The sequence below is a fragment of the Pongo abelii genome, chromosome 1, assembly GCF_028885655.2.
Source record: "Pongo abelii isolate AG06213 chromosome 1, NHGRI_mPonAbe1-v2.0_pri, whole genome shotgun sequence".
In the NCBI taxonomy this organism is placed as follows: domain Eukaryota; kingdom Metazoa; phylum Chordata; class Mammalia; order Primates; family Hominidae; genus Pongo; species Pongo abelii.
In genome coordinates, this window is record NC_071985.2 from 118,134,519 (window position 1) to 118,150,796 (window position 16,278).

Consider the following 16,278-nt stretch of genomic DNA (forward strand, 5'->3'; position numbering starts at 1 on the left):
GTGGCTGAATCTCAGTCTGAATATATTTGAAATAGAGTACAATGAGCTACTCGAAGGAGCTCTGAGTTACTCACCAACCATATTAGGGCTTTTTTCTTGCTTGGGTGGCCTCACTAAACCTAGAATAAAACATGCTACCATTTTTAGCACTTTTCACATCTTTCAGTGTTCACTGAAGATGAGAGCCTTGGTTACTGCTCCATACTAAAGAGTAGTAAAAGATAATTAATAGTCCAAATTAGTATTAATAAAAATGTACGTGGCTTGATTTTTTTGTTGTTGTTGTTTTTATCTTTTAGCCAGAAGGCAAAGGAAAGCGACTCCCTGAGGTGTACTGCATGGTTAGTCGCCTAGGCTGCTTCAATCTTTTTTCAAAGGTGAGTGGAGAATGAGCTGTATGAAAAATGGTGTCCTTTTTGAGCTCTCAATATTAAGTGGCATAGAGTTTAACATGTTACTTCAGAAAGGTTCCCTATTAGTAAACTAGGAACCACATGCCTGAAGGCTTAAACTTACATCTCTAATCCATTTGCTGTTGCTATATCATCTTCATTTTGGTTTGCTAGAACTTTCAGCTTAAGGGAGAACATAGTCCAAAGCTTATCTTGTCTTGTGTCTTTCTTAGAACAAATTGCAGGATATCATTGTCACTGTCACCTTCTTTGCCCCTCCCTTAGTGAGCTGAAAAGGGGCTTCTCCTTTAAAAATAAGCTGATTTATGTTAGTAACTTTTCTTCAGGGTATAATGATACCTCCCCAAGAGATATGATGCTTATTTAACTTTTATTGATTGCAGAAGCTTATCTGTCTTAAATTTTATTTGGGTTATTTTAAAGTTTGTACACCAGGTTTGGCAGTTTCTGTAATAGCATTCTTTTATGTTTTTTAACTTAGTCCATAATAAAATAACACTTTGCGTGTATAGATTCTGGATGAAGTAGAGAAGAGAAGAGAAATGTCTCCAGCCCTTGTTTACCCATTCATGCGAAGTGTCATGGAAGCTCCTTTCCCAGCTCCTGGACGCACCATCACAGTTAAGAGTTACCTCCCTGGGGCTGGAGATGAGGTAAGTTAGCTTATTTTGAAAAGATTTGATGGCCACTAAAAAGCAGGACTTACACTAGTAGGCAGTTTCCAGAGCCCAAGGGGATAGATTTCCCTTTTCCATAAACTGTAAAGAATATGTTTTATTTCCATAAAGCACTGGAGAAATATCCAGTTGATCTGTGACGTAGTTCTTCCTAGACCCAGGACCCAGAGATTTTCTACCATACATAGACTGAGTCCCTTTGTAATGACAATTTCATGTGATTAATGAAGACTGTATATACTATTGTCAGAAGGAATAAAGGATCTTGATTTACAGCACAAAAATAAGCTGTTGGGTCCTGGCATTAGTATAGGAAGCTTCACAGACCCCATGTAGCAGACCTTTCTTGAGTTTAATTTATATAAGAATAACAGGATCCATAGCGTTGGCACTAAGGATTGTTTTCCAACATTAGCTCACCTGATTCTTCATCTTGCATTTCAGTCCATTGAACTCTGCCGACCACTAGATTCCCGATTGGAACATGTTGATTTTAAATGTCTCTTTAAGTGCCTGAGTGTGTGTCATCTCATCCGGGTCTGTGCCTCTCTCCTTTTGGAGCGTAGGGTAATCTTTGTTGCCAACAGCCTAAGGTAAGAAATAAGGGAAATATGTTATTTCACACTGGTGTTTTATTTGTTCCAAATTTTAAAATTGGGGCATTTTTTTTTTACTATTAATACTTTAAGTTCTAGGGTACATGTGCACAACGTGCAGGTTCATTACATATGTATACATGTGCCACGTTGGTGTGCTGTACCCATTAACTCGTCATTTATATTAGGTGTTTCTCCTAATGCTAGCCCTCCCCCTATCCCCCCACCCCATGACAGGCCCCGTTGTGTGATGTTCCCTACCCTGTGTCCAAGTGTTCTCATTGTTCAATTCCCACCTATGAGTGAGAACAAAAATTTGGGCATATTTTTAAAATGTAGGATCAGTCTCTCAATTATCTAGTGGTATATAGTGGCATGGATAATTTCAAATGGTAAATCATCAAAAAGCCACTTGCATTAGGCTATACCAATGACTTTTTTGGGTTTTAATAAATTTCCCTTTTAAATGCATTTTGCTTACCCTATTGTCAAAAGTTGGTAATACTTTTCTAAGTAGACTAATTTTTCGCATGAGAAATTGTGGAAATGAGCTGGATTAAGATTGAACATTTTCAGTAAATTAAGTTTAAATTTTAAGTAAAATATTAAAAAATTAATGACTGTTCGCATAGTTTTTAATCTATGATCACTAACCAGCATCAATTTTTAATTCTTTAACATAATAACTGAAATGTCCTCCTTATGTTACTCTATATATGACACCATTTGTTTTCTCCTCTGGCTAGCACCCTGTCAAAATGTGGCCATGCTGTGGTAGCTACACTGTATCCATTCACCTGGCAGCATACCTATATCCCAGTCTTGCCAGCATCTATGATTGACATCGTGTGCTCGCCTACTCCATTCCTTATTGGAATCCTGTCTTGCTCCTTACCACAGCTCCAGGACCTACCCATTGAAGAGGTGAGATGGAAGAATGGAACCTAATATTGGAGCATTGAGAAGTAAAAATAAGTGATCTTAAGAGTGGTGGAATTGTTATTAATTTAGTTATTACTATTTTATGCTATTTATAATATTTCTGTTAAATTATTATAATATTGCTGTTTATAATATTTCTAGTATTAAGATGGGAAAATTCGATAGTACACATAAATCCAAAGCTGTATCTTATTTACAGTAGTAACCTTGGGCTCATTCTTGTGTTATTCTACTCTGGATTAACTTTAAAAATTATTTCAAGGCCGGGCATGGTGGCTTATGCCTGTAATCCCAGCACTTTGGGAGGCTGAGGCAGGTGGATCACTTGAAGTCAGGGAGTTTGAAACCAGCCTGGCCAACATGGTAAAACCCCATCTCTACTAAAAAGACAAAAATTAGCGAGGCGTGGTGGTTCATGCCTGTAATCCCAGCTACTTGAGAGGCTGAGGCAGGAGAATTGCTTGAATCCGGGAGGTGGAGGTTGCAGTGAGCTGAGATGATGCCACTGCACTCCAGCCTGGGTGACAGAGGGAGATGCTGTCTCAAAACAAAAACCCAAAAAACCTTATTTCAAATATAACACACATATAGATAAGTGGTTAAAGCAAAATGTACAGATACATAACCAGCATTAGAATGGAATGGAAATATTACCACAATGGAATCAGTGCCAGCCCCCTAGAAGTCCCCATCATGCCTCTTTCTGTTTCCATCCCCATCCCCCACCAAAGGTACTCATTACCTTGACTTTTATGGTATTCATTTACTTGTTTTTTCTTTATAGTTTTACCCCTAGGCATTCCTCCCTAAGCAATGTAATTCAGCTTTGTCTGGTTTTAAGCTTGACATAAATAGATTCATATGGTATATATATTTTTGCCTGGCTCCCTTTTCTCAACATTATATCTGTAAGATTCATCTATGTTGATGAGGTCAACAATAGTCTAATCATTCTAACTGTATATAGGATTCCATTGTGTGAATGTACCACAATTTTCTTATCCATTCTACAGTTGAATATTTGAGTTGTTTCCAGTTTGAGGTTGTTATGAATAATGTTGCTATAAATATACATGACCCTCAGTGCATACACACATGCAGTTCAATGGGTATATACTTGGAAATTGAATTGCTGAGTCATAGGGTAAACATATCTCCAACTTTAATAAAGTTAAATTGTTTTCCAAAGTAGTTGTACCAATTTAAATTCCCTTCGACAGTGTATGAGAGTTCCTGTTGCTCCACGTCTTCACCATCACTTTTTATCATCAGTTGTATAATTTAGCCTATCTGGTGGGTGCGTAGTGTTATTCATATTGTGGTTTAATTTGCATTCCTTGATTCCTGTTGAGGTTGAGCATCCTTCTATTTACTGGTCTCTTGAATATCATCTTTTATAAAAATCTTTGTCTCTTTCCACTACATTGTTTACTCTCTTACTGTTTTGTTTTGTTTTTGAGATGGAGTCTCAATCTGTTGCCCAGGCTGGAGTGCAGCGGTGTGATCTCAGCTTACTGCAACTTCTGCCTCCCAGGTTCAAGCAATTATCGTGCCTCAGCCTCCCAAGTAGCTGGGACTACAGGTGCACGCCACCATGCCCAGCTAATTTTTTGTATTTTTAGTAGAGACGGGGTTTCACGGTGTTGGCCAAGCTGGTCTCAAACTACTGACCTCAAGTGATCTGCCTTTTTTGGCCTCCCAAAGTGCTGGGATTATAGGTGTGAGCTACCGCACCCAGCCCCTACTCTCTTATTGTTTCTTTTCTTTTCTTTTCTTTTTGAGACGAAGTCTCACTCTTGTCCCCCAGGCTGGAGTGCAGTGGTGTGATCTTGGCTCACTGCAACCTCCGCCTCCCGGATTCAAGCGATTCTCCTGTCTCAGCCTCCCAGGTAGCTGGGATTACAGGCGCCTGCCACCACGCCTGGCTAATTTTTGTATTTTTAGCAGAGATGGGGTTTCACCATGTTGGCCAGGCTGGTCTTGAACTCCTTATCCCAGGTGATCTGCTCACCTCAGCCTCCCAAAGTGCTGGGATTACAGGCATGAGCCACTGCGCCTGGCGTTAAGATGTCTTTTTATATTCTGGGTACTGGCCCCTTTGTCTGTGGCTTGCCTTTTCATTTTCAAAAATGATGTGTTTTAATGCACAGAAATTCTTAATTTTAATGTGGTTAAAATTATCAATCTTTTTCATTATAGATGGTGTTTTTAGTGAGCTGCTTAAGTTACTTTATATTAACTTCATGAAAATATTCTCCTATATTATCTCTTGGGCCTTCCATTATTTTGCCTTTAACTTTTTTTTTTTCTCATTATACTTTAAGTTTTAGGGTACATGTGCACAATGTGCAGGTTAGTTACATATGTATACATGTGCCATGCTGGTGTGCTGCACCCATTATCTCGCCATTTGGCATTAGGTATATCTCCTAATGCTATCCCTCCCCCCCCCCAACCCCACAACAGTCCCAAGAGTGTGATGTTCCCCTTCCTGTGTCCATGTGTTCTCATTGTTCAATTCCCATCTATGAGTGAGAACATGCGGTGTTTGGTTTTTTGTCCTTGCGATAGTTTACTGAGAATGATGATTTCCAATTTCATCCATGTCCCTACAAAGGACATGAACTCATCATTTTTTATGGCTGCATAGTATTCCATGGTGTATATGTGCCACATTTTCTTAATCCAGTCTATCATTGTTGGACATTTGGGTTGGTTCGAAGTCTTTGCTATTGTGAATAGTGCCGCAGTAAACATACGTGTGCATGTGTCTTTATAGCAGCATGATTTATAGTCCTTTGGGTATATACCCGGTAATGGGATGGCTGGGTCAAATGGTATTTCTAGTTCTAGATCCCTGAGGAATCGCCACACTGACTTCCACAATGGTTGAACTAGTTTACAGTCCCACCAACAGTGTAAAAGTGTTCCTATTTCTCCACATCCTCTCCAGCACCTGTTGTTTCCTGACTTTTTAATGATTGCCATTCTAACTGGTGTGAGATGGTATCTCATTGTGGTTTTGATTTGCATTTCTCTGATGGCCAGTGATGATGAGCATTTTTTCATGTGTCTTTTGGCTGCATAAATGTCTTCTTTTGAGAAGTGGCTGTTCATACCCTTTGCCCACTTTTTGATGGGGTTGTTTGTTTTTTTCTTGTAAATTTGTTTGAGTTCAGTGTAGATTCTGGATATTAGCCCTTTGTCAGATGAGTAGGTTGCGAAAATTTTCTCCCATTCTGTAGGTTGCCTGTTCACTCTGATGGTAGTTTCTTTTGCTGTGCAGAAGCTCTTTAGTTTAATTAGATCCCATTTGTCAATTTTGGCTTTTGTTGCCATTGCTTTTGGTGTTTTAGACATGAAGTCCTTGCCCATGCCTATGTCCTGAATGGTAATGCCTAGGTTTTCTTCTAGGGTTTTTTATGGTTTTAGGTCCAACGTTTAAGTCTTTAATCCATCTTGAATTAATTTTTGTATAAGGTGTAAGGAAGGGATCCAGTTTCAGCTTTCTACATATGGCTAGCCAGTTTTCCCAGCACTATTTATTAAATAGGGAATCCTTTCCCCATTGCTTGTTTTTCTCAGGTTTGTCAAAGATCAGATAGTTGTAGATATGCGGCGTTATTTCTGAGGGCTCTGTTCTGTTCCATTGATCTATATCTCTGTTTTGGTACCAGTACCATGCTGTTTTGGTTACTGTAGCCTTGTAGTATAGTTTGAAGTAGGTAGTGTGATGCCTCCAGCTTTGTTCTTTTGGCTTAGGATTGACTTGGTGATGCGGGCTGTTTTTTGATTCCATATGAACTTTAAAGTAGTTTTTTCCAATTCTGTGAAGAAAGTCATTGGTAGCTTGATGGGGATGGCATTGAATCTATAAATTACCTTGGGCAGTATGGCCATTTTCACAATATTGATTCTTCCTACCCATGAGCATGGCTGGTTCAATATACGCAAATCAATAAATGTAATCCAGCATATAAACAGAACCAAAGACAAAAACCACATGATTATCTCAATAGAGGCAGAAAAGGCCTTTGACAAAATTCAACAACCCTTCATGCTAAAAACTCTCAATAAATTAGGTATTGATGGGACGTATCTCAAAATAATAAGAGCTATCTATGACAAACCCACAGCCAATATCATACTGAATGGGCAAAAACTGGAAGCATTCCCTTTGAAAACTGGCACAAGACAGGGATGCCCTCTCTCACCACTCCTATTCAACATAGTGTTGGAAGTTCCAGCCAGGGCAATTAGGCAGGAGAAGGAAATAAAGGGTATTCAATTAGGAAAAGAGGAAATCAAATTGTCCCTGTTTGCAGACGACATGATTGTATATCTAGAAAACCCCATTGTCTCAGCCCAAAATCTCCTTAAGCTGATAAGCAACTTCAGCAAAGTCTCAGGATACAAAATCAATGTACAAAAATCATAAGCATTCTTATACACCAATAACAGACAAACAGAGAGCCAAATCATGAGTGAACTCCCATTCACAATTGCTTCAAAGAGAATAAAATACTTAGGAATCCAACTTACAAGGGATGTGAAGGACCTCTTCAAGGAGAACTATAAACCACTGCTCAATGAAATACAAGAGGATACAAACAAATGGAAGAACATGCCTTTAACTTTTGATTATGAATCCTCCTGGAGCTTGATTTTTATGTGTATAATGTGAAGTAGGGGTTGTTTCATTTGTTTTTATATGGATAACCATCTGTGTCGATACCACTTACTGAAAAGACTGTTCCCCATTACTCCGCTGCCTTGTCCTTCTTTTAAAAAATAAAAAATAAAAAAATAACTTTTTATTTTGGAAACTTTAAACATATGTAAAAGTAAACAGAAGAGTGAAATGAATCCTTGTGTACCAGTCACCCCACTTCAGTACTTATCAAGTCATGGCCAGTCTTTACCCTTACCCATTCCTCTTTCTCATAATATTTTGAAGGATATCCTGACACAATTTCATCTCTAAATATTACAGTGTGAATCTCTATAACATAAGGGCATATTTAAACATAACCTCAGTACCATTATCACACCTAAAATATCCAACAATTCCTTGATATCAGCAAAATCCAGTGTTTAAATCTCTAGTTGTCTCATAAACTTTTAATCATTTGTTTAAATCAGGTTCCAAACGAAGTCCACACATTGTACTTATTTATTTATTCATTTATTTATTTATTTAGAGACAGGGTCTCACTCTGTCACCCAGGCTGGAGTGCATTGGCGCAATCACAGTCACTGCAGCCTTGACCTCCCAGACTCAAATGATCGTCTCAGATCAGCCTCCTGAGTAGCTGGGTCTACAGGTGTGTATGACATGCCCAGCTAAATGTGTAGAGACAGGGTCTCACTGTGTTGCCAGGGCTGGTCTCCAACTCCTGGGCTGAAGAGATCCTCCTGCCTCGACTTTCCAAAGTGCTGGGATTACAGGTGTGAGCCACCGTGTCTGGCCCCACACACTGTATTTAGTTGACATATTTTTAGTCTCTTTTAATCTATAGGTATGCATGTCATCATTCTTTCACTTGGAATTTATCTTTTGTTGTGTTGATTGGCTAACTTTTAAATGAGCTAAAACTTTGAGTAAATTTTGTTTAAAACTATTCTCATTGCCTGTATTTGTCTGTGAATGTCTCTGGTTGAACTTGCCTGGCTCCTTTATTTCATAGGTGCTGATAGTTGATCTCTGTGCAGACAAGTTCTTACAGGAGGTGAGTGCCAAAGGAGGTAATTACTTATGTTTTAGGATAAGTGTCTACTGTAGATAATTGGACAGACAATATGTGAAAGTACTTAAAGAATATGACTCAGGCAAAACTTTTAGTTCCTACACATAGTTGAATTGACATCATGGCCAATCATGCAAGATTGACCTGAAAAATTTGGCTTCAGTTTATAGCTGCCTATCCCAAAGGAGGAAGAAGGAAACATAAATGTCTCATTCTCAAAAGAGGTAAAACCACCTTTCAACTCCAGGTGGGTCGACACATAAGCCTCTAATTTAATTACATTTTAAAAACATTTATTAAGCACTGATTATTTCTTTTTTTGTTGTTGTTGAGACGGAGTCTCACTCTGTCGCCCAGGCTGGAGTGCAGTGGTGCAATCTCGGCTCACTGCAAGCTCTGCCTCCTGGGTTCACGCCATTCTCCTGCCTCAGCCTCCCGAGTAGCTGGGACTACAGGCACCCGTCACCACGCCCGGCTAATTTTTTGTATTTTTAGTAGAGACGGGGTTTCACTGTATTAGCCAGGATGGTCTCGATCTCCTGACCTCGTGATCTGCCTGCCTCTGCCTCCCAAAATGCTGGGATTACAGGCCTGAGCCACCGTGCCTGGCCAAGCACTGATTATTTCTAGATATTCTGTTAGAATGTAAAAATGAGTAAGACACAGTTTGAACCCTCAGGTCTTACAGTCTAATGGGGAGAAACAGACATACATAAAGTTTTAGAAATTGTATAATAGAAATTTGTACAAGGTACAGTAGGAGCAAAAATGAAGTGACCATTTATTCTGAATATTGAAGTGGAAAGGAAGAGTTCATAAAGCCTCCTCAGAGCAGCCCTCCGGATATAACATGTATGTAGGAGTGTGAGCTCTGAAACACAGGGTGAAAAGAAGAGTGTTTCCCAGGACATTTTCAGAATCAATTAGCTCATCATGTTTGAAACATAATTTATTTGTGGATGATCTTCATAATATAACAGAAGACTTGTAGATGAGGGAGATCTGGTGGAAAAGTGCCAGAAAATTTTACAAAGTATATATTTTTTTAATATAGTTAAAATATATACACCATAAACATGAAAGATTTTTCATGTAGGGAAGGAAACTTCAGACTGACTCTTTAGCCAAAATATATACAGTCACTTGTGGAATTTTGGAGAAATAACTAGGGCATATTTGAGACTTAATCCCTCAAATCTCAGACAAAGAAAAATCTCCATTTTTTTTCTTCTTAAGGTATCTGATGAGGATGAAATTCTACCACCAAAACTTCAAGCTGCCCTGATGCAGATTTTGGAAGAACGAAATGAAATCTTGACTCAGGAGCAGAATTTTTCACAAGGTATGAGACAAGTGAGCCAAGGACTTAAGGTTAAGGTAGTAAATATTTACTGAATGCCCAGCACTATGTTAAAGGATATACCAAAGTAGCATTAGATTGCCTGTGCCTTGAAAATCTTATAATCAGCTTCCTTGCTTATCCTCAGTATGCCTGGTCCTCTTCTATTTCAGGACCTTTGCACTTGCTCATTTACATTTATAGAATGCTATTCCCGCAGATATCCACATGACTCCTGCCCTTTCTTTCTGTAGGTCCATGCTCATGTCATCTTCTCACTGAGGCCCTTCCTGACTGCCCTGTTTTAAATTGTACCCATTCCCCTAGTGCTCCTTATCCTCTTCCCGTTGCTTTAATTTTCTTCAAGGCTCTTAGCACTATCTCATATGCTGCAGCGTAAGTTCCGTGAGAACAGTGGCTTTATTTTGTTCTCTATCTCCAGTACTTTAAACAGTATTCAGTAAATAGGTACTCAATAAATACTTGTTAAATAAATGGGCAAATAATATTTATTGGGCGCTTATACTGTATCAGGCATTATGCTAAGCACTTGGCATACATTTTGTTTTATCTTTATGAAGCAGGTATCATTATTTAATCCTCATTTTACAGATGAGAAAACTAATGCTATGTACTGACAGGGAACATTAGGGAAGGAGCAGGGGTTTTTGTTTGTTTGTTTCGGGTTTTTTCTTTTTCTATTTTTTGTTTCTTGCTCTGTCACCCAGGCTGGAGTGCAGTGATGCAATTATAGCTCACTGCAGCCTCAACCTCCTGGGCTCAAGCAATCCTCCTGCCTCAACTGGGACTACAGGCATGCACCACCACACCTAGCTAATCTTTTTATTTTTTGTAGAGACAGGGTCTCACCACGTTGCCTAGGTTGATTTCAAACTCCTGGTCTCAAGCAATCCTTCTGCCTTAGCCTCACAAAGCACTGGGATTACAGTTGTGAGCCACCACACCTGGCCTAGAAGGAGCAGATTTAGAGGAGTAATAAAAAGTTTAGTTTTGGATGTTACAGTTTGAGATACCTATTAGAAGTTTAATACTTAAGCAGACATCCAACTGGAAATGTTTTAGAAGAAAGATTTGGGCTAAAAGCAAACATTTAGAAATTGCTGTTTTAAAGCTGTGGGACCAGATGAGATGATCGTATAGAGTGAGTATTGTTAGAAAATAACAAAGGTTTAAGGATTGAGCCCTGTGTTGGTTGTAAATGGCGTGGTTAGATTTCCAACACTTGGAGGTTGGAAGGAGGAGAACTATCCAGCAACAGAGACTAAGAGGAGCAGCCAGTAAAGAAGGAGAAAAACCAGCAAAGTATGTGTGTAAACTGCCAGGAGTGTGGGCAGGTACAGTGGCTCACACCTGTAATCCCAGCACTTTGGGAGGCCAAAGCAGGAGGATTCCTTGAACCTAGGAATTCCAAACTAGCCTGGGCAACATAGTGAGACCTCATCTCTACAAAAAGTGAAAAGAAAAATAAAAAAACAAACAGGAGTGTGACATTGCAGAAGTTGAGCAAAGCGAATACTTCATGAAAAGAAGAGTAGTCAATTATGCCTACAGCTGCAAAGAGACCAAGTATGGCAAGGACTAAGATTTGACCAGTAGATTTGACAATATGAAGACCTTGATAACAGCAGCTTCAGTGGAATGAGGGGAAGAAAGTGAGATGGGAGAGGGTTCAAGAGAGAATTAGAATTCCATTCAGCCAATTGATTGTAAAATTTATTATTTATTATTTTTATTTTTATTTTTGAAACAGGGTCTTGCTTTGTCACCCAGGCTGGAGTGCAGTGGTGCGATCATAGCTCACTGCAGCTTTGACCTCCTGAGCACAAGCAATCCTCCCACCTCAGCCAGCCATGTAGCTGGGCCTACAGGCGTGCACCATCACACCTGGCTAGTTTTTTTGTATTTTTTGTAGAGACGGGGTTTCACGATGTTGCCCAGGCTGATCTTGAATTCCTGGGCTCAGGCAATTCACCCACCTCGGCCTCCTAAAGCCGTGGGATTACATGGGTGAGCCATTGCGCCCAACCATAAAATTTAATTGGATGTACAAAGGGCCAAGAATAGCTAAGGCACTCAAAAAAGAAGAAGATTGGAATGCTTGCACTACTAGACATCAAAAATTATTATAAAGATAGTAATTAAGATAGTTTGGTTTTGGTGCAGAAATAGAGCAATAGAAAGAATACAGAGTGCACATGCATAAGGAAACTTGATTTGTGTCAGTGCCGGCGTTGTGTATCAGTGGAAAAAGGATGGACCATTTAATAAATGATACTAGGGCCGGGCGCGGTGGCTCACACCTATAATCCCAGCACTTTGGGAGGCGGAGGTGGGCAGATCACTTGAGGTCAGCAGTTTGAGACCAGCCTGGCCAACATGGTGAAACCCCGTCTCTACTAAAAATACAAAAATTAGCTGGGTGTGGTGGTGCGCACCTGTAATCCCAGCTACTCAGTATGCTGAGGTAGGAGAATTGCTTGAACCCAGGAGGTGTAGGTTGCAGTGAGCCAAGATTGTGCCACTGCACTCCTGCCTGGGTGACAGAGTAAGACCCTGTCTAAAATAATAATAATAATAAATGATACTAGGACAATTGGTCTTCTATATGAAAAAAATGAATATGGATCTACACCTTACACTATACAGAAAATTAATTCCAGTGAATTTAAAGACTTAAATGTTAAAAGCAAAGCTTTTGAAAATATTTTTAAAAGAACAGAAGTAAATATTTTATGTCAATAAAACAGTGGTGGGGTTCTTAAAAATACGGCACAAAGAGCAGAGACCATAAAGGAAAAGATAGGTTAATTTGACTGTGTTAAATCTTTACATTTTTTTTTCGTCAAGGGACACCATGGAAAAGAGATTTTAAAAACTAGTTACAGACTAGGTGAAGACATCTTGAATATATATAACTATCAAATGAACAGTGTCTAGAATTTATTTTTTTAAAAAACACCTGTAAATCAGTAAGAAAAAGATAAACAATCTAATAGAAAAATGAGGAAAAGATAGGAACAAACATTCAAAGAGGAAGAAACATGATAAGCCCATAAATAATTGAAGAGACGTGCAACCTCACTACATCATTTACATTCAGGGAAGTGTAAATGTAAGCCACAATGCAATACCATTTTTTATACCCACCATATTCACAAAAACTAAAAAATCTGCCCAGGCACTATGGTTCATACCTATAATCCTAGCACTTTGGGAGGCCAAGGTGGGAGAATCATTTGAGCCCAGGAGTTCAAGACCAGCCTGTGTAACACAGCAAGACCCTGTTTCTACAAACAAAATTAAAACATTAGCCAGGAGTGTTGATGTGTGCCTGTAGTCCCAGCTACTCAGGAGCCTTGGGTGGAAGGATCACTTGGGCCCAGGAATTTGAGGCTGCAGTGAGCTGTGATGGTGCCACTGCACTCTAGCCTGGGCAACAGAGCAAGACCCTGTCTCAAAAAAAAAAAAATTAAGTCTGACAATATCAAGTGTTGGTAAGAATGTGTCAAGTAGTTCAGCCACTTTGAGGTTGGCATTATCTAGTAAAATTAAAGGTGTACATACCCTACAACCCAACAGTGTAATTTGTAAATACATACCCTAGTGAATCTGTTGCACATGATCACTAGGAAACAAGTTCAATAATTTTTATAGTGCCATTATATGTGATAGCAAAAACTAAAAACAGTGTGAATATCCATTTTCAGGAGAATAAAGCCTTAAGAATGAATTTTTTTTTTGAGATAATGTTTCATTCTGTCAACCAGGCTGGAGTGCAAGTGGTGTGATCATGGCCCACTGCAGCCTTAATCCCCTATGCTCAAGCAATCCTCCTTCCTCAGCCTCCTGAGTAGCTGGGACCACACTTCTGTGCCACCACGCTCAGCTAATTCTTTAATTTTTTGTAGAGATGGAGTCTGTGTTGCCCAGCCTTGTCCTAAGCTCCTGGGCTCAGGTGAGCTGCCTGCTTCAGTCTCCTGAAGTGTTGGGATTACAGGCATGAGCCATTTTAGCTGCACCCAGCTAAAAATGAGTCTTAAAAACATATATTGAATAAAACAGTAAGTTGCAGAAGAATACAATATTTTGTATATCGTTCAAAGACATACAAAAACCTACTAATATGCTGTTGGGGTTTTATATGTGCATAGTGAAACTATAATGCAGAGCAAGGGAATAATAAATACAAAATTCCATGGTCACTCTGTTGGAAAGTAGGAGAAGAATGCCATTAGAGAGAGTCGCACAGGAAACTTCAAAGATATTAGTAATGTTCTGTTTCTAAGCTTTGTTTGTGTTACGGAATTTATTCATTTCACTTTTGATCTTATAAAATACTCATACATATCAAAGAATATGTAAAGTATATACATTAAAAAGGAAAGAGTAAAGAAATTATAGAAAAACGTAATTTTTAAAAGAAAGAAATTAAGATGTAACAGTGAGGCAAAAGTGTTGAAGATAAATGCAGTGTTGGGGCTGGGTTTGGTGGCTCATACCTATGATCTCAAGCACTTTGGGAGGTCAAGGCAGGATAAGTTCAATACCAGCCTGAGCGACATAGCAAGACCCCATCTCTACAAAAAAAAAAAATTAACAAAAAGAAAAAAAGATAAATGGAGTGATGAACATGGATTCTCAGCTGCAGAAGGAAAGAGATGAGAAGGAAGGGTGTTGGACAAAATATAACAAAAACCTAGATTAGAGTCAAAATGTAATTCAGAAAGAGACCTTGGAAATCACCTGGTCAGCATAGATATGGACAGGCCAACTGAGAAAAGTGAGCCACCCACTATTATGCAACTGCTTTATGGTAGAACTCTGACTAAACTTAGGCTCCTGATTCCCATCCTGGGTGGATCCCTGGGAAAAGAGCAAGAAACAATGTGAAGGTGGGGGAAAAAGACTATTTGGATATGGAAGAAAAAGAGGGAGTGTAAGTTGAATCTGAAGTTTGAGCCTGGGACCTGGAAGGCAATATAATGTAGTATATTATAGGGATTAAAAATCACCTGACTTGTGAGTCCAGCATCTTCACTTACTAGATGGGATGACCCTGGAGAATTTATTTAATCATTTGGCATCTCAGTTTCCTCTGTAAAAGAAAAATAAAAATAATAGATTATTATGTTTGTAGAAGCACTTAATACAGTACAACATATCTTTAGCACTCAAATAACTATTTTTATGGAATAATTATAGTGCAGTATGAAATGGCAATGTCAGCCAGGCATGGTGGCTCACATCTGTAATCCCAGCACTTTGGAATGCTGAGGTGGGAGAATTGCTTGAGCCCAGCAGTTTGAGACTAGCACTTGGGCAACAAAGCAAGACCCTGTCTGTATTTTGGAAAAAAAAATCTTTATTTAAAAAGATGGGAATATTGAGAGGGAAACTGATTTCGTGGGGAAATATAATGGGTTTGGCTTTAGATATGTATTGTTTGTTTAATTGATTCACAGTCCAAGTTCCAAAAAGAACCTGATATAGTGACCTTTAGACAGATGGAACTTATGTGCTAATGGGACAGCCAAATAATAACCACCCGTAGGTAGCCTGAAAATGTAGAAGGTGAGATAACAGGGCTGGAAAACTAAGGTTTGGAATTACAGTATTATCATAGCCAGCTCTATCTCTGTGCCAGTTAGCCCTTTACGGAAGGGAATGTTGAAGAGGAGTGTCTGAGCACCATGCTCAGGAAGAGAAAGAAAGGACAAGAGAAAAATAACTGCTTTGTCATTAAGTCAGGAAAGGAACCAGGAAATCAGAAGAGCATAGAGTTGTGGGGGACAAGAGAGACAAGGAGGTAGTCAGCACAAATGCAGCATGGAGCTTAAAGGAGATAAAAATAGAAGAGCAGATTAAATTTGGCTGGCTCTCACCAGTGGCCTTTGAAAGAGCAGTTACAATGAAATCAACAGATGTGCAAGCCAGGTTGCAAGATGTAGAAGGAGTATGTATGGGAAGAAAATGAAGGGAAGGGTAGAAGTAATTAGCCTTTTCTAGGTCATGGAGAAAGAAAGTGAAGAATGAACACTCCTAGATTTATTCTCAGTCCTTTAATCTATAACTTCTTAGGCACGACTTCCATAACCAGAGCCAGTGTTTCCAGATACAGATAACTGAGGAGATTTTTTTCTTTTTTTTTTTTCATGTTGCAGCAGATGTGACACTCAACTCTCTGGTGTCCGAAGCATTTGTCAGGTTTTTTGTGGAGTTGGTAGGACATTATTCTTTGAACATGACTGTCACTGAGCGTGGGGAGCGTGTTTTCCAAAGGGAACCATTCCGTAAGTCCCACACCTCCCGAAGTGTACGCCACTTCCTGGATCTCTTCATGGAGACTCAGATGTTTGCAGGATTCATCCAGGACCGAGAGCTTCGGAAAAGTGGAGTTAAAGGTCAGTTTCATTATAAAGTTCTCCCTCTCTATTTAGTGAATACCTTGAAAGATTTTACTATATTATGAATAAAAAGTATTGTAAAGTGACAAGGGCTCAAAATCCGAGTTGTTTATTATGAGAATTGTTATTTTGTAATATT

At 39.1% G+C, this 16,278-nt stretch overlaps 1 protein-coding gene across 4 annotated transcripts in view; it reads left to right on the top strand.

Moving 5' to 3' along the window:
• DENND2C (DENN domain containing 2C) overlaps positions 1–16,278 on the top strand; it is an 89,204-nt gene that overhangs the window by 68,168 nt on the left and 4,758 nt on the right. For 2 of the 4 annotated variants that reach the window (XM_024239340.3, XM_054553864.2), the window contains 7 exons: positions 300–377; positions 926–1,066; positions 1,535–1,683; positions 2,433–2,610; positions 8,316–8,357; positions 9,612–9,717; positions 15,900–16,136. In XM_024239340.3, coding sequence (XP_024095108.1) covers positions 300–377; positions 926–1,066; positions 1,535–1,683; positions 2,433–2,610; positions 8,316–8,357; positions 9,612–9,717; positions 15,900–16,136 — 931 coding nt within the window. Of the gene's footprint in view, positions 1–299; positions 378–925; positions 1,067–1,534; positions 1,684–2,432; positions 2,611–8,315; positions 8,358–9,611; positions 9,718–15,896; positions 16,137–16,278 lie in introns of all 4 variants that reach the window. The other 2 variants (XM_054553859.2, XM_054553861.2) reach the window with 1 other exon arrangement.